At 39.2% G+C, this 22,027-nt stretch overlaps 1 protein-coding gene across 1 annotated transcript; it reads right to left on the bottom strand.

Moving 5' to 3' along the window:
* Positions 1 to 613: 613 nt before the first annotated feature.
* On the bottom strand, positions 614 to 20,439 carry CNRIP1 (cannabinoid receptor interacting protein 1). Its single transcript, XM_057743728.1, has 3 exons — positions 19,701 to 20,439; positions 17,445 to 17,595; positions 614 to 1,640 (listed from the first exon to the last, which is right to left on the bottom strand). Exons 1-3 carry the CDS (start codon positions 19,877 to 19,879, stop codon positions 1,476 to 1,478), a joined length of 495 nt encoding a protein of 164 aa, XP_057599711.1. The 5' UTR covers positions 19,880 to 20,439; the 3' UTR covers positions 614 to 1,475.
* Between the last annotated feature and the right edge of the window lie 1,588 nt (positions 20,440 to 22,027).

Raw genomic sequence — 22,027 nt, 5'->3', positions numbered from 1 at the left:
ACTCCATATTGGATCCATTCCTTTAGCGCCAATCTTTGTGCTCTGTTGCCTGTGCTTTGTCATGTTGGTTCTGCACTTTTTGTAAAAGAATATTGCCTAGGTACTTCCCTGGTGGTCCAGTGCTTAAGAATCCACCTTCCAATGCAGGGGACGTGGGTTTAATCCCTGGTCGGGGAAATAAGATCTCACATAATGCTTTTCCAATCATATGGAGATCGAAAAGTTGCAGAAGAGAGAATAACATTTGTCTTGTTGGAGGTTTACAGGAACATCGTGACCAGACCTACATGGACAGCTGGAAGAACAAAGGATTCTGGCACCAAGAAGTTTACAACAACCAGCCACACCCCCTCCCCTTTTAGTACAAAAGATGCCTGAATTCTAACTTGGGTAAGATGGTTCTTTGGGGGCACTAGTCCACCATCTTCTTGGCTGCTGGCTTTCTAAATAATGTTGCTATTCTTTGCCCCTACACCTTGTCTCTTGATTCATTGGCCTGTTTTATGGTGAGCAGTACCAGCCCGGACTCGGTAGCAATCCTAGTAGAGCTGGCCTGGAGCCGAGGTCCACCTGCTAGACAGATATTGCCCAAATTAAGAAGGCAAGTCAGGGATGATTTTCAATGCCTTTATTAAGAAATATCAAAAGTTGATTACAGTTCCATACACAGTTTTACAAAGTTCAAGTGAAGGGGAATGTAGGGAAGCCACCAATATGCCTGTTTGGACACCACAGTCACTTGCCAAAGAAGTAACCCTGTCACTTTGGTCGGCTTGTTTAACAGTGGTCCACACAAGACTCTTTCCCACTTCCACTAGGCCACAGAACAATACCTTACATTAGTGGAGGTTTTTTTTTTTTCATTACTTGAGTTTTAATACATTGTGAATACTTCTTAAATATTTGTCCTTTTCTTTTGTCATTATCCTTCCCTGAAATAGCTGAACTGTTTACAGAAAGCACAACCCTCAAGTCCCATTGACTGCTGTTTGCGTCCCATTTTCACACAGTCTGCTCTGAGAGCTGGAAAACATCGCAAGTTACATGTTACTGGAGCACACTTGGGATGGAACCCACGCACATTGTTATTTTTTATTTAACAAAAAAGAGGGAAGCACTCGACTTGGAAACAAAACACCACAGTCACTCCATGGAAAAGTTAAGTGCGGGACACAGCCTGCGGATTCCACAGAGCTTCTCCAAGTGGTCATCAGCTTGACCAAGAACAACTGGATGCAGGAACACCAACACAGAATACAGAAAGGGAGCCTCTCGGGCAGGATACATCACCATCTTTTATGTCAGGGACAAGGCATCAGAGGGGAATTACACTTTCAAAATAATCGGGGCTAGTAGGTCATTGGCACCCGATGGGAAACAGTAATGGTGTGGTGTGCCTCGGTGAAGGCTTGTGCTGGGTTATCTAAAAGTGGATCTCTGAAGAGCTTGTCCAACAGCATCACAAAGTGCCATCTTCAGAGAAAGGACTCCTTATTCACCCACATGAGACTGCGGGTCTCATTGGGCTTGCATTCGTACTCAATGACGGAGAAGGGGCTTCCCCACTGGCAGTGATCTCGCTTGTGGTAGTTGTAGAACTTGACCTGCCACACCGTCTCGAAGGTCCCAATGTCAATGAACTGAGGGAAGAGAAACATGCCCCATCAAAACCTCATTCTGCCATGAGCAATAGACAAGAGCTGATGTTCGTGAAAGAGATGTAATAGGGGAGAACACTTGATCTTAGCCAAAAGGCTGAGAAACGATAATAGGGAAGAACAAATCTGACTCCACATTAGATCTGTTTCTTTTACTTTAACCTTTGTGCTCTGTCGTTTTTGCTTCCAGTTAAAAATGTCACCTACAGCCTGAGATACACAGGATAGCTCATTCTCAAGCCTCTGACCTTTAAGAGTACAACACTTTTCCATTCACATAAAGCTAAAAAGTTGAACAGAGAATAACATTTGTCTTGCTGGAGGTTTACAGGAACATCGTCACCTGACCTACGTGGACAGCTGCAAGAACACAGGATTCCTGCACCAAGAAGTGTACAACAACCAGTTACCCCTCTACCCTCCGCCCCTCGCCTCTTCGTATGAAAGAAACCTGAATTCCGACTGGGGTAGGATGGTTCTCTAGGACGTTAGTCTGCCATCTTTTCAGTCTGCTGGCTTTTCGGATGAGGTTGCCCCGACAATGTGTCTCCTGACTTACTGGCCTGCCATGCAGGGAGCAGGATGACGTTGGGCTGAGTGACAGAGGTACTGAGTAATCAGGTATCATCCGTGTAATCACTGCAGGCTCTCGTGGCCTGACAGATAATGAAGCATCTTCCTTTATTATGAGAGAGATTGTCCTGAAGAGCTGTCTGTGAACCATTTCTCTCTCTGTAAAAGCTTATTCCCATTGCATTCCTGGCATTTGCTATCACATTGCCTTTAATACAAATAACTCTCCAAATGTATCCCTCTCCCAAAGTTAAGTTCTGGAAACTACTCTTAGAATCTCAGAATTTCAGAGCTCGCCACAGAAGGGAGCTTGGGAAGATAAGAGAGGGAATGGTGTTTGATGATTGTCTTTGGTTTCTATCTGGAAAAACAGCTGTACAAAATAACATGTGCACAACATGACTAAACATAAGATGCAACTGCCCTGCCATCAATAATTTCAATTCCAGGGAACACTATTTTATTGGAAGCATTTGCTTGTTAAAGACTCTACTTCAACTTTCAAATACTACGGAGTGTTTATCTGCCATGTTCATGTCTCAGGTTTGGATTATACGTGTACATCATCCAAAACCATATTTGAGTACCTACTGTGTGCCTTGCACATAGAAAAATTTGTATAAGGCATGATCCTTGTTCTCGAGAAGTTTGCATGCTACTACCCTCCAAACACTGCACAGAACTCTCCAGAGTCAAAGCACACAACTCTCATGTAGCTGAGAAGAGGGCATAGAATACCCTAGAGGCCATTGGGCAGGGGCTTAAGTGGCCTGCAGGGTGACCTGACCCTGCCACCACCTCCTGGAGCTATTTAGGGGATCTGGCATTAAACAGCATGATGCCTGTTGTTATTTTCTCCTCTGACCCTCTCCCGTCATGGGAAGAGACAGGGTCTGACTTAGCAGGGTTCTTAGACTTGTCAGGAGCTAGAAGCCATGGGGGGGCGGGGGGAGGGCAGTGAGCAACAGGAGACTTATGCTTGAGGCTGCTACAGGAGGAGGGCGGTCAGGTGCTTCCCAGATAGCTTTCCAAGATGCTCTCAAAATTATATCTTGCACCATTGCCTCATGCTGCTAATCTGATCCTAAAACAAGGTTTGGCTTGCCTCTGAGAAATCTGCTTGACTTGAAACACTGGGTGATATACCTAGAGTCCACAACTCTTCTCCCAGGTAAGAAAATGAAGTATCTCTTTTTAGAGAGCCATGGCTTAAAGACCTGTGCACATATATGCAGCTTTATTCACAAAAGCCCCAGCCTAGAATCGACCCAAATGTTTCATCATTCACCTCGTGATAGACACATTTTGGCATATCAATAAAATGGCTTTTTATTCAACAATAAAATAGAACATGGTGATTCAGGCAGCAACAAGGGTGGATCTCAAAGTCATACTGAGCAAAAGAATACAGACCCCAAAGAATACATGTACTATATGATTCTATTTACATATATATATAATATATGATATATATATGTATGTATATATGTATAGCCATATTATTTACAGTGATAGACTATAATCTATGCTGACAGGAAACATCTGTGGTTACCTAGGTTCCCTGGGGTAGGAGGAGGGGATTGATGATTGATAAAAATGTGAAAGAGGGAATTTTTTGGGGTGATGGAAACATTTTACATCTTGATTGGGGTGGTGATTGTAAGAGTATATGTATGTGTTTGTTAAAACTCCTTGATCAATATGCTTAAAATGGGCATGTTTATTACATGTAAACTATGCAACGAAGTTAACTAAAAATTAGAAATATGGATTTTTAGTGAGCAACAAAGAAACAGGTATTCTAAACACTGCCAATGGGAACTGAATTACACAGACCTTTGGAAGGGTAATTTGTATCAAGTAAAGGTGTGAACATACCTGGGTCCAGCAATTCACTTATAATTTATCTTAAAAACATCACAGTGTTTTAAGTAGTGAAAAACTGGACACTAAATTTCCATCCTTAATTAATTATGGCATATCTATATAGTGGAATACTATGTAACAATTCTAAATGTTAATATTTAATAAATTTTTTCTATTATTTTATATTGTCACCTGAAGTAAGCAGAGTACCAACAAGACTGTCTCATATTAATTCCATTAAAATTATACATGTTAATGCTGATGGAATAAGTCTTGTTTTCTTCTATGTTCTTATTTGTACTTTAAAGATTTAATGATTGAATTTTACTTTTATAATCAGAAAAAAATGTTAAGCCAAATTGTATTTACAAGTATTACAAAATAGCTAATATCCTTAATATAAAATATTATAGGAATTAATTAAAAAGAACTACTAAGAACATCTGGATAAAACTGGACAGTTCATTAAAAAATTGGCTAACATCTGAAAAATATTCAAATGTAATATTATTACTAATTAAAGAAATACAAACTTTATAGAGATATTATTCATCTATCAACTTCACAAACATTTCCAAATACCGGAAGCTATTTAAGCACCCAACTTTAGGGAATTATAATGAAAATGGTAGCATATCTGTATTATGAATTTATATAACCACTAAACAGGAATTTAGTTTTAATAATGAGAGAAAATAATTAGAACAATGTTAACAGAAAAAAGATTAAAACAGTTTATATATGTTATGAGCTCAAATACACAACACAAGATGTATAGAGAAAAGAAAACGAAAAAATATTAATAGATCTTTAAGTAAAGAAATTGTTTTTCTATCTTTTCTACTTAGATTTTCTGCAATAAATGTTACTTTTAGAACCAGAAAGAATATTTTAACTGGTGAAATGGATCTATCACCCCTGAAAAATTAACATATACATCCCTCAAACCCTAGGGATTTAATCAATTCTATTAAGGATACATATATGCTAATGAAAATAATACAACTTTGTTTACAGCAGGGTAATGGTGGTAATAATAAACTGATATCTCATTTTACAAATCACCAAGATGACAGTATTATTTTTGACCAGCACAGGACACTATACATTTCAAGTGCACCTGAATTAAATTAAGGTATAAAATATTTTACAAACACCAGCTAAACTTTTGAGAGAGCAGCTTGAAACCGGGCTAGGTAAGTGGGAAAAACAATACTAAGGCCTTTTTTGAAGTAGATATGAGTAAAAGTTGATCACATAAACAAAGATGATTAGGACTGCAGGCAAAAAACAAACTCCCAAACCCTTAAGGCACTACACTTATATCTGAGTAACCTTAAAACTAAGACAGTCTCAATCTAAGAGTTCTCAGCAACACAGGAGACCAAAATAGAAGTCTGCTGACAGGAAGTCACAGCTAAAGACATGAGACGTTTAGGTCCTACTCTGTTTCTCTTTTATTTTATTTTTTTTATTTTTTGGGGGGTACACAAAGTTCAATCATCTGTTTTTATACACATATCCCCGTATTCCCTCCCTTCCTTGACTCCCCCCCTCGAGTCCCCCCCACCCTCCCCGCCCCAGTCCTCTAAGGCATCTTCCATCCTCGAGTTGGACTCCCTTTGTTATACAACAACTTCCCACTGACTATTTTACAGTTGGTAGTATATATATGTCTGTGCTACTCTCTTGCTTCGTCTCAGTTTCCCCTTCACCCCCCGCCCCTCCCATACTTCGAGTTCTCCAGTTCTCTTTTATTAATGTTGGACCCAAGGTCTTGTTAAAGTAAACTTAACTGCTGCTAACTAGGCATATATTTTCCTCTCTCCCACACCTTAGTTGTTTTAATTTCCCATTAGCCTTCTTATTCTTCCTTCTGGAGTTCTATTTCTGGGGCATCTCTCTACCTAACTCAGGATTCCTTCTCTTTTGGCTAAGAACAGATGTAGTATCTAAAGCTGACATTTCTCCTGAAGAACAGAACCATCTACCAGCTCTCCACTCCCTCCCAACTCATCTATGCCTTCCAAGGAAAATTTACCCAGGCAGCCTCCCAGTTAATGCAGTTTTACGTGGTATAATTCTGTGCATTTAATAGCGCTCTCTCTCTTTTTTTAATACAATTACTTTCACATATCTCGTTCCACATCGGTGTTGTGACTGGTTTTAACATTTCCATTTCACCAGATACCAGATCGGCTGGTGCCTTGGTCTTGGACCTCCAGCCTCCAGAACTGCGGGAAATAAATATTTGTTGTTTAAGCCATCCAGTCTATTTATTCTGAAACTGACACTCTGCTATGTACCTGGACATTTGATTTGCCTTAGTGTTCTTACAAGTTGCAAGCCTTGGTACACTTTTATTTCACAACCAGTGTGAAAGAGAACCCATCAGATTCCAAGGAGAGATGACTCATTTATTGTCCTCAGTAACAAATGAAGAATCTGAAGAACTTGTTTTAAAGAATTTCCGTGGTGGTCTTACAACCAGATGGTTTAGAATCCCCAGAATACTTCTCTTCACTCACCATTCCACCCAACTCCACTGGAGACATGTGAAATTCACTAAGAATAAAGTCACTCAGAAATCCATTGACTTGGGAGCACAGGATGAGCTTATTATATTGATAGAGACATGATGTTATTTCCTTAGTAAACAAATTCAGTATAAATAAGCATCTATGACTTTTACTGTGGTGTGACCTACCAGTTCCTACTGGATTCCAAGCCTCTTTATTTCTGCACTGTTTGAAGTTTTATTAGTAAATACATATTTTCTATTTCTCTTTGCTGAATAGATAGAACTAAAGGTTCTGGGTCTCATAAAGTATGCTTAACTTTATAAGAAACTGTCAAAACTTTTCCAAAGTGATTGCACCATTTTACATTCCTACCAGAAATATGAGCGTTTCAGTTGTTCTACAGCCTCTGCAAAAGTTGACATTGCCAGTCCTTTTAATTTTAGCCAGTCTAGTGGTAAGAAGAAGAAAGGCAAAAAAGAGCAGAAACCAATGAAATGGAAAAAGGAAAAACAGTAAAGAAAAATAGATGAAACTAAAAAATATATATATATATATATTTTTGAAAATGTCTTTAAAATTGATAAACCCCAGCAAAACTGAGCAGGAAAAAGAAAGCAAGTTAACATTAGGAATGAAAGAGATGCTATCCCTATTGATCCTATATTAGGAACAATATAGGGATCCTTAGATTAGGAACAAACTTATATACTAATACATTTTTTAAGATGTACAAATTCTCTGAAAGAGAACAACTATCACTAAATCTCTAATTACTTAAGAAATTGAACTTACAGTTTAAAATCTTCCCAGAAAGAAAATTTCAGGCCCAAATACCTTCACTGATAAATTCATACATTTCAGGGAACAAAACTAATTCTACTTAGAGGAAGGAACACATCTCATCAATTCATTTTGTGAAGCCATTGTTACCCTGATACCAAAATCTGACACACATATTACAAGTAAAGGAAAACCGCAGACAAAAATTCCTCATGGTTTTATGCATAAAATTTGCTTGTAATTTTTATATGCTTGAAATATTAGCAAATCAAATCCAGCAATACATAATAAGGATATTACATTGAGACCAAGAGAGATTTATCCTTAGAACTCAAGGATGGTTCAATATTTGAAAATCCATGTAATTCACCATATTAACAAAGTAAAGGAGAAACCCCATGTAATCAGATCAATAGATGCAGAAACAGCATTTGGCAATTCAACATCCATTCATAATAAAAAACTCTTGGCAAACTAGGAACAGAAGGAAAGTTCTTCAGTCTGATTAAGGAGTACCAATCAAATACCTATAGCTAACATCACCCTCAATGGTAAGAGACTGAGTCCTTTCTCTATAAGATGGAAATAAGGCAAGGAGAGCAGTTCTTACTATTCCTGTTCAGCATTGTATTAGTGGTCTTAAGCCACTACCTTAAGGCAAGAGGGAGAAAAACAAAGGAAGTAAAACTTTCTATTCACAGATGAGCAGCTGTTTGCAGAAAATACTAAGCAATTAATAAGTGAATTCAGCAAGTTTGTAGGATCCAAAATCAATTCAGAAAAATCATTATATGTCAGAAAGAAATACACAAGCACTGAACAATTAGTATTATTTTTAATTACTTGACTAATTTTGTAGGTGAAAACTGGCATTGCAATATTTGTATTTTTTTTAACTAATAGTGAAATTAAGCTATTTTTATATATTTATTGATCATTTGCATTTCTTCTGTGAATTGCCTCTTTATGTTCTTTGCTTATTTTTTGATTTCCCATGTCCTATGGTTCTTTTCCTTATTGGTTTCTAAGAATTTTTTATATACTAAGCTATAGATTTTGCCAAAATATTAGAAAGAGCTGACATGAGGAACACCTTTTATACTTGGGAATGCATGTGTAAGGCCACCTTCCTGTGCAAATACAGCCTCACAACAAGCTCATGAACCTCCCTGCCTTATTCCTCCAAACTTGCCCCAGTCTCCTACCAAAGAGGGCCAACAAAAGGGGACTATGGTGATGCCTGTCATGATGCAGACAGTATCCCCATCTGGGCTCTTTCCTTGGAGGGACTGAGTGGAGAATCAGCCACATTAAAATACAAGTCAGCACTGCTCTTTGAAGTGGGGCTGGAGAGCTTTTAGAGCTGGGTATCGTTCATTAACTCCCTGTTCCAGGGCCTCTGGAAGTATGTGAATAGAAAGATCACTGTCACTAATCTAAGTCAGATGGCACTTGACTACTTCTTGGGTTCAGCTTTAGGGCTGCAGCATTGTCTGCACAGGCAGTGGCAAATCGAGGCAACACAGCTTAACCATCCATGTTACAAATAAGTTTTTCACCCATTGTCATTTGCCTTTTAATTTAAATTGTCTTTTAAGGAAAATTTAATTTAACTTTGTTTACAATGTTTAACAGGAATTTGCCATGTATGTAATCAAAGTTTTCCATTTTTACCTTTGGATTTCTTCCATTTCTTTTAGGTTTAGATTAATTCTTTTCATTTTGATTTTTTACAGATAACCCTGGGATCCATCGGAAATATTTATGTGAAGTATGGCATCTGCAAGGAACAGCAGTGATGTTCCCCCAAACAGCCAATTATCCTAGCATCATTTAGCCAATGATTTATAAAAATCTGATAAACTACTCTGAGGTACCATCGGACTCATAAGAAGTTGCTTTGGTGTACATTTAATTCAGCTTTCCTTGCTGGATTCACATACTTGGTTAATTGGATTTCTTTGGGTATCTCAAGACTTCCTTATTACTTGTGAAAGTGGTTGTGTCTGTAATTTACAACACTTAAGCTTGACAAAAGTCATACAATAGTGTTAAAGCATATGTAAGGCTTTCATCAGTAGAATGAAATTTTCATTTAACATTATAGCTGCTGACATGATCAGGAAACCTCAAATTTCAATTGTTTTCCTTAGAATCAGCTTATTACAAATAAGGTACCAATGCATGGCCAATGCTCAAACCCAATGCTGTGTGATCATTGTTGGAACAATCAACTATCAATCAGCTTCTTCTTCTAGAGTGGAAATTATATGGAAGAAACTAGTCTTTACTATTGAGACTCAGGATTCTTGAGTTACAACATAGAGATCCTTTTTATTACAACATACTCTCAAAGCATCTAGTAATTTAAAGGCTCTCCAACCTTTTAGCAGGTGGCTGGATAGGCAATCCAAACTTATGGTGAGTAATAAAATCTTTCATTTCATGACTAAGCCTCATTCAAATAACGTAGAAGTTCTCACTTTACAGATTCAATTAAGAAGTTTTTAATCAAGTTCTTCCTAAATTAAGTTAATCTTCCTTCCTAGTGTTCTGTTTATACCTATAACAAAAGAAGTATGACTCTATCCTTCTAAAATCAGAGGAAGTTATAGTTCTTGTCCCCTCAGCCCATACTGCTCCAGGGAGAAGGTGGGGAGGTCTCCTCTCTCGCTCTGTGACCACTTGGAAGATTGGTATTGTCTCATCTATGGTGACCATGTTTGCACTTGACCCAGTGCTCAGTACCAGTTCATTGAAAGAATGAACAACTTAAAGTTAGCTTATTGGCCCTCTGGACTCTCATTAAAATTCTGATAGATGGCCAATAAGCACATGAAAAGATGATCAACATCACTAACTGTTAGAGAAATATAAATCAAAACTACAATGAGGTACCACCTCACACCAGTCAGAACAGCCATCATTAAAAAGTCTACAAATAACAAATGTTGGAGAGGGTGTGAAGAAAAGGGAACCCCTGTACACTGTTGGTGGGAATGTAAGTTGGTGCAGCAACTATGGAAAACAATATGGAGGTTCCTCAAAAAACAAAAATAAGAGTTGCCATATGTTCCAGCAATCCCACTCCTGGGCATATACCAGATAAAACTATAATTTGGAAAGATACATGCACCCCAATGTTCGTAGCAGCACTATTTACAATAGCCAAGACATGGAAACATCCTAAATACCCATCAACAGATGAACAGATAAAGAAGATGTCATATATATATACAATGGAATATTACTCAGCCATCAAAAGAATGAAATAATGCCATTTGCAGCAACATGGATGGACCTAGAGATTATCATAATCATAAGTGAAATGTCAGAAAGAGAAAGACAAATACCATATGATATCACTTATATGTGGAATCTAAAATACTATCCAAATCAACATATCTGCGAAACAAAAACAGACTCACAGATATAGAGAACAGACTTGTGGTTGCCAAGGGGGAGGAGGAGCAGGGGACGGAAAGAATGGGCGTTTGGGATTCGCAGAGGCAAACTATTATATATAGGATGGATAAACAACAAGCTTATAATGTATAGCACAGGGAATTATATTCAATATTTTGTGACAAACCATAATGGAAAAGAATATGAAAAAAAAGAATATGTATATATACACACACACACACGTGTGTATATATATATGAGTCACATAGCTGTACAGAAGAAATTAACACTTTTAAAAAAATTAACACAACATTGTAAATCAAGTATACTTTAATAAAGTTTTAAAAAATAAAAATAAACAAAAATTTCTGATAACTTCAGTATTTGCAGTTCTGCTTCAAGTTAGTATTTCCTTTCAACTACTCTAATTACATATGCTATTCTCAATACACTACAGTAGAAGTATGTTTATTTGATATAAAAGAGATTTATTTTGATCCACTGGCCCTTTGTTGGATATGTGATCTTCAAATATTTTCCTAGAGGTCTAAAAATACCTTTTAAAATATGTCTCTATAGAAATGGCTGGTTTCCTCAGAAAAACAACTAAAATGGACTCAATAAAATCTTCAAAGCCCCCCAAAGGCAAAAGTTATGACTAAGTTGAAAGTTAGGGATATTCCTTCCAAATATCTTTATTTTGGATCCTGACTTCTATGGGGAAATTCTGCCAGACTTTCAAGTAGCAGCTAAATCCTATGCTATGTAAAATGTTTCAGAGCACAAACTGGGAAAATGTGCCCAATTCATTTTATGAAGCTATTAACCCTAACACCACATCTTAAACTATGAAGACCTTCTAATTGTCCTTTGCCTGTCTCTCCTTCCAATCTGCGCATTGCTAACTAGACTGATTTTAACAACATGAAAATCTTATCATATTACCAGGAACTGGAAGTCCTATGTTGAAATGTTTTTATAAATGGGGAGTTGTTGGGTGAAACTTACATAGAGAATTATAAAATCTGACAAAATATAAACAAAAACTATTTGAAGCCTTAAAAAACCAACTAAAAGCAGGACAGAAACCAGAGTTACCCTTGAAAGATCTCAACTATAACAGTTAGGAATTGTCCTTGTGGCTTTTTTGCCTGAGGGTACTCCCCAACCCCCGGCAGTTCTGGCCAAAGAAAATGGCAGCTTTATCTGCTAGAAGTGGCAGAAGACAGTGTTTAGGGCTGGCAGAGCAGCTGGAAATTTAGGGAGAAAATCCTGGAAGCAAGAGAGCTGCAGAAGAGGTGAGACCCAAAATCTGACTATCACTCTGCCATAATTCTTGGAGAGGGCTTTTTCTGCTTGAAAAAGCAGACAAACCAGCAAAGAATCTTTTTTACCCCCAAACAACAGAAGTTTATTGTCTCAGTTCGAGAGGTTAGATGTCCCAGATCAAGGTGTCAGCAGGGTTGGTTTCATCTAAGAGAAGAGTCTATTCTTGAAAGAGAAAATGATGCTGAATAAGACTTGTAAGTTCACTGTTTTTTTTTTTTTTTTTTAAATTGAATGCATTCCCAAACCTGAGAAATTGGAGCCTTACTCGCTTGAAAGTGTCAAAGCAAAAGGCTCAGGACTGGCAGAGCAGCTGGAAATTTAGAGGAACCACAGGGTGGATGGATCCCAAAATCTTGTATAAACTGTCCGATTCCTTGGCTGACTGCTAAACTCCACTGGAACATGGGGATCAGGCTAGAAAATCAGCAACTAGAAGTTGAAAAAAGTTAAGAGATATCAGCTGCTACCCTGCTGGGAAGACAGAATTTGCAGTTTGAGTCCAGGAATTTTACTGCATGCTAGAATTTAAAAAGAAACTAATCCTCAGAAGAATAAAAGAAACTAGACTCATTAATATATTGTCTACAATGTTTAGTTTCTAACCAAATATTATCAAATATGTAACAAAACAGGAAAGCATGACCCACATTCAGGAAAAAAAGTCATTCCTACTCTAAATGGGGCCAGATACTGGATTTACCAAATATTTCAAACCAGCAATTATAAGTATTTCTCAAAGAAGTAAAGAGGCACATGGTCTCAATGAACAAACAGATAGGGAATCTTGAGCAATGGAAACTATAGAAAATAGAAATAAAAAACTCTAGAGCTGAAAAATACAATGACAGAAAAAAATTCAGAAAATAAGCCCAAGAATAGCCTGGGAAGGAAAAATCAGTGAGATTGAGTATACCAATAGAAATTAATTTGATGAACCATAAAATAAAATTGGGGACTTCCCTGGTGGTGCAGTGGTTAAGAATCTACCTGCCCATGCAGGGGACACAGGTTTGATCCCTGGTCTGGGAAGATCCCACATACTGCATAGCAACTAAGCCCATGTGCCACAACTACTGAGCCTGTGTGCTGCAGCTACTGAGTCTGTGTGCTCTAGAGCCCACGCTCCGCAACCAGGGAAGTCCATGCTCTGCAATGAAGAGTCCATGAAGCCATAATTAATTAATTAATTAATTAACAAAAATAAAAACTAACAAAAAAGATAAGATCAGAAATCAATGAAACAGAAAAATGGGTCAGTGGAGCATATTAAAACAAAGCTGGGTTTTTGAAGAGGTCAATAAAATTGATAAATCTCTAGCTAGACTGGTTGGTGGGGGGAATGGCAAATTACTAATATCAAGAATGAAAAAGTGGACGTCATTAGAGCTCCTGACATCAAAGGATGGTGGAGGCTTGTTACCAACAACTTTGTGCCAATAAATTTGACAATTTAATTGAAATAAATGAATGGTATCAAAGACAAATTACAAAAATTAACTCAAGAAATAAAACCTGAATAGCCCAATATCAATTAAGGAAATTGAATTTGTAACTAAAAACCTTGAAACAAATGAAATGCATGCCTTTATTGGTGAATTCTATCCAACCTTAAATAAGAATAATATTAATTCTATACAAACTCTTCCAGAAAACAGAAGAGTGAACAACTTGCCAAATAATATTATGGAGTTAGTATTATTACTCTGATACTAAAACTAGACAATGATGTTACAAGAAAAGAAAACCACAGGCCAATATTCCTCAGGAACATAGATGTAAAATCCTCAATAAGACGTTAATGAATCAAGTACAGTCATATATACAGAGAATGTACCACTGACCAATTGGTATTTATCCTAGTAATTCAAGATTGCTTTACATTGAAAAAACAATATAATCTACTATAGAACAGAATAAAGAAGACATCATATGATCATCTCAGTAGATAAAGAAAGAGTATTTGAAAATATTTTACAACACATTTATGTTTTTTTTTTTTTTAAACTCTCAGTAAAGTCTCAGTAAACTAGTGATAGAAGGGAACTTCCTTAACCTGATAAATGGCATTTACTAAAAAACCCTACAGCTAACATGATACTTAGTGTTGAAAAACGGAGTGCTTTTTCCTGAGATTAAGGAACAAGGATGTCCACTCTCATCAGTTCTACTTAGCATTACACTGGAGGCCCTAGCCATTGCCATCAGGACAGAAATAAAAGGAATATGATTGAAATGGAAGAAGAAAAACTTTTTATTTACAGAAGACATTATATCATACATAGAAAAGCTTAGAGATTCTACATAAAATATCCCCAAACAACTATTAGGATGAATAAGTGAGATTAGCAAGGCCTCAGGATTCAAGATGAATATAGAAAAAAATCATTTTTATTTCTGTATATTAGTAATAACCACCATTTATAGTAGTATTTAAATATGAAATGATAAATTTAACATAATATGTATAAAATCTGTACAGGGAACACTGTAATACATTATAGAGAGAAATTAAAGAAGACCTAAATAGGCAGATATATTCATGTATCAGAAGGCTCAATGTTTTTTTTTCTTTATGTTGCGTTAGTCTTTTTTTTCTTTTTTCTGTTTCAGTGCTTTCTCATTTTTTTAAAGCTCTTTATTGGAATATAATTGCTTTACACTCTTGTACCAGTTTTTGAGGTACACCAAAGTGAATCAGCTGTATTTATACATATATCCCCATATCCCCTCCCTCCCACGACTCCCTCCCACAGTCCCTGTCCTGGCCCTCTAAGGCATCACCTATCATCGAGTTGATCTCCCTTTGTTATACAGCAGCTTCCCACTAGCTACTTATTTTACAGTTGGTAGTGTATATATGTCTATGCTACTCTCTCACTTCGTCCCAGCTTCCCCTTAGAAGGCTCAATATTAAAGTGTCAAATCTTTCCAAACTGGCCTACAGATTTAATGCAGGCCCAATTAATATCCTAATTTTTGGAGAAATTGACAAGCTCATTCTAGAATCTAAATAACAATGCAAAAGGCCTAGAACAGTCAAAATAACTTTGAGTAAACAAAGTTGGAAGATTTAGGCTATCCAATTTAAAGACTACAATATAGATCATGAAACAAAATTGTTTTGATTCTTCTAGGTCTTTTGCATTTCCAAATTTAAAAGTTTGATATACAATTAAGTATGTAAAGTAACTAAATTCTCATACATTGCTGGTAGAAATATGAAATGGTACAACAGTCTGGATATTTCTTATATGGTTAAACATATACTTACATGTGACTCTCAAATCTCCTCTTAGGTATTTACTCAAGAGAAATGAAAATATGCTCACTCTAAGACTCATACACAAATATTCATAGCAAATTTATTTATAACCCCCAAAGCTATATTCATAGCAACTTTATTTATAACCCCAAAGCTGAAAACACCCTAGCTGTTCACTTATTGGTGAGGGACAAATAAACTGTAGTATATCCTTACTATGGAATACTACTCAGTGATAAAAGTAACCAACTACACACACAACAACATTAGCTACAACGACATTATACAAGAACATTATGCTAAGTGAAAGAAGTCAGGCACAATGCTATGATTCTATTTACATGAAATTCTAGAAACGTTAAAACTAAGTTATTGAGACAAAAAGCTCAGAGTGGGCTAAGACTGGGGACATTGATTATAGATGGGCATGGAGGAATTTTTCAGGGTGACAGAAATATCCTATGTTTTTGTTGGGGTGGTGATTATATAGTAGTCAAAATCTTTGTAACTGTACACTTTAAATTGGTATTTAAAATATTTACATATAATTTGTATGTAAATTGTATATCAAAGTTGACTCACAAATCTTCAATGAATTCCCATAGGCGTTAAGATAAATTCAATAAGGAAAGATGACCCTGTAACATGTAGCCCCTATTTACCTCTCCAGCTTTATCTTTATCTATTTATTTATTTTTAATTTTTGGAGTATAGTTGATTTGCAATGTTGTGTTAACTCCATCTTAATCTTGAGCCAGTCTCTGCCTCACTGTCTCTCCAGCTATACTGGGCTTCTCTCATTCCTTGAAACACATTCTGCTCTCCGCCAGCTCTTGATCTTTGCAGCTATTTTTCCTCAAGTGCTCCCTCTTTCCTCAACTCTTACATATCTTTAGTTCTTTCTCAAGAAAGCCAGTCCCAAAATCTTGGCTGGACTAAGGCCCCTGGTATATATCCCAAGGGTACCACTACTTTTTCAATACATTTTGTATAATAATAACAATTTACTTTATTATTGATAATCATGTGTAAAGTGTGTTTTCCTCCTCTAGATTAAAAGCCCCATGAAGCCAGGGATATCTACTTTGTTCACCACTCTTCTCCCAGTGCCTGATATACATGGGAAATCCTTATATACTGGGTTGGCCACAAAGTTCATTTGAGATTTCCTGTAACATCTTATGTTACAAAAGATACAACAAAAAAATAAATAAATAAAAAGTTAAAAACCCTAAATGAAATGTTAGCATATTGAATGTAGCAATATATTAAAAATAATAAATGACATTAAGTAGGGTTTATTTTAAGAAATAAAGGGAAGTTTAATATTTCAAAGTATATTTTATACTTATTCCATTAATATATCAAAGGAGATAAATTATCTCTGTAGATGGGTAAAGGAATTAGATGAAACTCAACATACCTCCCAATTAAAAAAATCTTAGTGAACTAGAAAAAGATGCTTTAACATGATAAATATTTGAAACTAACATTGTATCTAACAGTGAAACTCTGGAGACAAGGATTGCCTCTATTAGTAGGCAACATTATTCTAGAAACATTAGCCAATGCAATAAGGCCAGAAAAAAAAATCAGAAAATGACATAATTATATGTAGATTATGACTGTCTACCTGAAAAACCCAAGATCATTGAATGAAGAATTTTAGTAAGCAAGTTCAGTAAGGTGGCCAATTACAAAATACACAAACACGTATTGTAAAAGCAATGTATTTAAAACAATGCAGCATTGGTGTAAGTATAGACAGATCAATGGAATAGATTACAAACATGAAGGGAGAGGCTTACACTTTTGCCACATAAGAAATTACTATGAAACTGGTCATTGGAGAAGCATGGATTATTTAATTAATTGTATTGGGACATTATAAACAAATATATTTGAATATGAAACCATGAATTGAAATAATGTTTCATAATTTCATATTTCATTTTATACCTTTTCTTAAGGGGAAATAGTGATTATTTTCTTTTCCATGGTTTCCATTTGCCTTGACACCACACCCCAATGCTCCCAAGTAGGCCTTACCGGCATGGTGATCTGGATAGGCTGCCGTTCTCCACTCTTGGTTGGGGCCACACCTTCTGTGTCATATGTTCCTGTATATATGATTCGGTCCCCATCAGGCTCTTTAGACTTCAGTTCCAACGGGACCACCACACCGCCAATGGAAATGTTCCTGCAATGGACTTGAGTTGACCATATATGGTAGGAATTAGCTTAGGCACCCTGTCCTGGTCTGGACCACAACCCTAGGCAGAAACCCTGTGGGGTGTGGCTAATGGAGACACTGAGGTGTGGCAGAAAGTTCTGAAAGTTTAGGGGGCTTGACTTCCCCAACTAACCAGTCATGTGAACCAGATCAACTAAATAATTTCTCTGGATTGACATCAGTATTCTCATCCAGAATACTTGTACAAGGCTGAATCAGGCTCTGTCAATGGTCTTCCTCTTTAGTTTCTCATCTGTGAAGCTATTAAAAACCTACCTATACCCAGCCCATCTCAAACTCTAGAGACTAGGATTCAGTTGGTCTGGGGTATGGTTTGGGCACTAGTAAATTTATTTTAAGATTGCATAGGTAATTCTAACGCACAGGTAGGATTGAGAACCACTGAACTGGTTCTCTAATGATTTTTTTTTGGTTCCAACAAGTAGGGGTCTCATGATTTGGGGTACTCTTCTTCAAGCCAGCCACACACCCAAAATTCTCACTGGCATCATGTCTTCATGTCAGGGAAATGGTTCTCAAAGTGTGATCCCTGGATCAGCAGTATCCGTATCACCTGCCAACCTATTAGAAAGCAAATTCTTAAGCTCCACTATACATGTACACTAGAGTTTACTACATTTATGGTGGGACTTAGCCATCTGTATTTTAATGAGCTCTACAGGTGATTCTGATGTACACTCAAGTTTGAGAACTGCTGGGTTAGGGCATATAAAAACTTTGAAAAAATTAAAATGTAATAAGAAAAAAATAGTTTTATCATCAACACACATTTGTTTTTAGATCCACTTGAAAAGTAGAGAATTATCCTGAAGGAAACAGAACAGATAACTTGGTAGAAGGCTTGCCAGGAAAGAAGGGAAAGGAAGAGTCTGGATCATACCCAGGTGCACAGAACACTGGGAAATGTGAGGATAAAGGGTGCTTGGAGCTGTCAGCAATGCTGATGGATAACTGGACCAAGAGCATCAGAAACAACCCAGGTTTGATTCTAGGTCGTTCAGTTGGAGCTTGGCACCTAGAAGGCCAATACAAGTTTGTTGAATTAGCAACTACTGGAGGATGCTTAAGCTATAAAAGGTGTCAGGTAGATTCAAAGCCCTCTCCACCCCACCTCCCAAGCCTGCAAATGGTAGATACAATATATGGTGGTTTATTTCCTCTTTCCATGGTAGACTTCACACCATGCTTAGGTGGAAGCTGAGAGGTAAAGGACCACACCCCTAGATACTTCCCTATGGGAAGCTACTGCACCCTCCCTCACTGACTTTCCAGCCAGAGGTCTATTGGATGCATCAACCTCTGGTAGCAGAAAAGAGATAATCCTTGGCACGAATAAATAAATATAATAAAACCATCCTTTTGTTGCAAGGATGTTGCTAATCCCAGGCACCATCACCAGGCTGAACAGACAATTCGGGAGAAAAAGAAAAACACCAGGCAAGGAAAACCGGGACATTAGGCCTAAGCAGAGGCGGCTGCCCTCCGTCTTGCTCTTCCAGCCCCGGGGTCCCAGGCTCATAAGGGTTGATGGAGGAGTGGGGAGCATCCCTCAGGGAACCCCAGTAATCACCCGCCCCCAACTTTACACCTCATTCCTCAGCCTTTCTCCCTCCTTCAGCCTCGCAGAACGGGACAGAGAAGAACCGAGATTGCGGTAGGTGAACCCGGCGGCGAGCTTCCCCGCCATGCCCCACCGCGGCCGCCTGGGGGTCCGCGCTGATGGCTGGACAAAAGGGATGCGAAATTTACAAAAAAGAAAAAACTCCCAACCCCCTGGCTTCCTGTCGTTGTCTTAAACATCCCACTCCGCGAGGCGTGGAGGGAAGCAAGAATAGCGGAGAGAGAAGAGTAAGGACAGAAGGGCACATAGGGAACAGGGAGCTGACCTCATACCATCCCCTCCCCCCACCACCCCCCAACCTTCTGGACTCGCTGGGCTCAGTGCGAGGCAAAAGAGGTGCCCAGGAGAGGCTCCGGCTGTCCCGGGGGCCTCGGTCCACCCCGCGTACCCCGAGCCGGGCTGGTCAGCCGCGGCGCGCGCCCGCACTCACTCGACCTGCAGCGTGGTGGGCTTAATCTTCACCTCCACCTTGTAGGAGGAGCCCGTGAGCAGCTTGATGGTGCGGTTCTGGCCGAAACGCTGCCCATCTACCTTGTAGAAGACCGGGCCGTCGTTAGGCTGGATGCGCAGCGCGATGGAGAGGCGCACGAGGCCCGGCAGGTCCCCCATGGCTGGACGCTGGCGGGCGCGGCGGCTCCGGGGGGGCGGAGGACTGCGCCGGCTGCGACCGGGAGGCTGGAGATCGGTGGGCGGAGAGGAAGCGCGCGGAGGGAGAGGGAGGTGGTGGAGCCGAGGCTGCCGCTAGGAGCCCGCGGCTTCGGGACCGTCAGCCCCGGCTTCCGAGAAGCAGCTCCCGAGGCTGTGACCCCCCGCCCCCCTCGGCGAGGAAGCGCGCCCCTGGGACAGCTCCGAGGTCCCGCGCTCCCCCATCCCCCGCTCCCCGTGCCGCGCCCTCCGCGCACCAGGGGACTCGCTCCGGCCCCCAGGCCGCGGGCTGATCAGCGCAGCCGGGCGAGAGAGAGTTAATCTTGTTTACGCACGACAATCCCCTTTAGCAGGGGAAGAAGACATTGAGGCTCCTCCTAGAGCGGCGCGGGGCGGGCGGAGGAAAGGATTGGGAGAGAGGGGGTAGGTCCTGGGTTGAAGCGGCACCACACCAAAGGGCGAGACCTCGGAATCTGGACACCCCCTCGGTCAGCGAAGGACTGAGGACACCATTGCTCGCGGATCGAGACCCAGCCAGGCAGCAGCAGGCTGAGAGGCGAAAGGGGGACGGGAAGCGGGGCAGGAAACCGTTAGCCAGTGATTTGAATCTCAGGAAATATGTCTTTCCAAAGCTCAGGGGACGCAGCTGAGGGAAGGCGCGATTCCATCTAATGTGGACTGCAAGCCATACTGGATTAGGAATGTGCGCAAGGAAAAGAAAAATAACCAATATATATTTAAGGAGCTACCCCTTCTCGTGCGTGTGTGTTTCCATTATGCATATCCTTGTCTCAAGAATGACACAGTGTAGTGAATCACATATATTTACACAGATCTTGTAGGATGAGCTATTAACCCTGTCGCAGGCAACTGGCATGGCTGTAAGGCATAGCTGGTGACAGTGGCCAAGAAGAGGGGTCAGTCAAAAGATTATTGGCAGGGCACCCGGTGCGACACCCGCAGAGTTTAGATTTGCATATTAAGCATGCAGAGGTCGGTTGACAGCTCATGATTTTGGAGACAAGGGGAGACCAAGGGTGTTATGGCTCCACTGGGAATGGCTTCAGATAGCGGAGAGTGATCACCTGCTTCAGCACCACCTGGTGGATAGTACCAGGGCCGGTGAGTACACCTGGGCAATGGAGAAGCGGGTTAGTGAGGACGAACGGGTGGGATGCATCTGTGTGGTGGTTTTTGTTCACTCAAGGTAGTATTACTTTTCTTTGGAAATAGCATCATCTCGCAGGTGATTTGTTTCTTACATTATACAAAAATAAATCAGCTTTAACTCTCATTTCAGACTTGTTTGCAATATTCCCTACACGACTCTTTGAAGGTATTAAATTCTATAGGACTGCAGAACTGTGTGTGGTCATTTGCTTCACTGACATTGGATGGATCTGCCAACCACACCATATGTACTAACATTATTTTCCTTCTAAAAATATATTCCTTACATATAATGTATCTTGATTCTCCAAGAAGACTTTGGCATAGGAGCTTTGCCTCTTCAAATTGCCCAGTAATGTCTACCATAATGTCTTCCCCAAAGGGGCCCTTCAAGTTTTTGCTAATGTAACCAAGTTGTTCAGACTTCACTAGAAGGGAGTGAGTAAGTCTGGAGGGAATGTCTTGAAAATGTTCCTGGCAGCAGAAGCAGTTGGTGCAGTGATTAAACCCAGAAGCACCACAGTCAGACTTATTAAAATCCCCCACCCTACTCCTTTGCTAGTTGTGTAACTTTGTGTGAGTTTCATAACCTCTTGTAAATGATTTTCTCATCTGTAAAATGGGGGAGGAGGGAAGTAGATGCTATCTTTTTGATAGGGTTGTCGTGAGGATCAGATGAGATAATGCACACTCCAGTACCTGGCTCTAATATTAGCAATTATTATTAGGTGGAAGTGCAAATGGTCAATAAGCATATGTAAGGATGCTAACCATCTCTACTAGGTGAGCCAGAGAAATGAAAATTGAATCATTAGTATCAAACTATTTGGCCTATTAGCTTGGCAAAATTTTAAAAGACTTAAAATTCAGTATGAGTAAAGATGTAGGGAAATCAGCCCTCTTAGAAGTAATCTGATGAATTTGTTAAAACTAAATTAAATT

The sequence above is a fragment of the Hippopotamus amphibius genome, chromosome 7, assembly GCF_030028045.1.
Source record: "Hippopotamus amphibius kiboko isolate mHipAmp2 chromosome 7, mHipAmp2.hap2, whole genome shotgun sequence".
In the NCBI taxonomy this organism is placed as follows: domain Eukaryota; kingdom Metazoa; phylum Chordata; class Mammalia; order Artiodactyla; family Hippopotamidae; genus Hippopotamus; species Hippopotamus amphibius.
Note: the sequence above shows the minus strand (reverse complement) of the source record. Positions and strands in the feature narration are given on the sequence as shown.

What these genes read in the sequence shown, in the direction of transcription:
- CNRIP1 (XM_057743728.1), bottom strand. Translation starts at nt 19,879, where the DNA reads ATGGGGGACCTGCCGGGCCTCGTGCGCCTCTCCATCGCGCTGCGCATC. An exon ending in CCCACCACGCTGCAGGTCGA is followed by an intron (nt 17,596 to 19,700) that starts GTGAGTGCGGGC and finishes AGTCCATTGCAG; the next exon opens with GAACATTTCCATTGGCGGTG. An exon ending in CTATCCAGATCACCATGCCG is followed by an intron (nt 1,641 to 17,444) that starts GTAAGGCCTACT and finishes CTCTTCCCTCAG; the next exon opens with TTCATTGACATTGGGACCTT.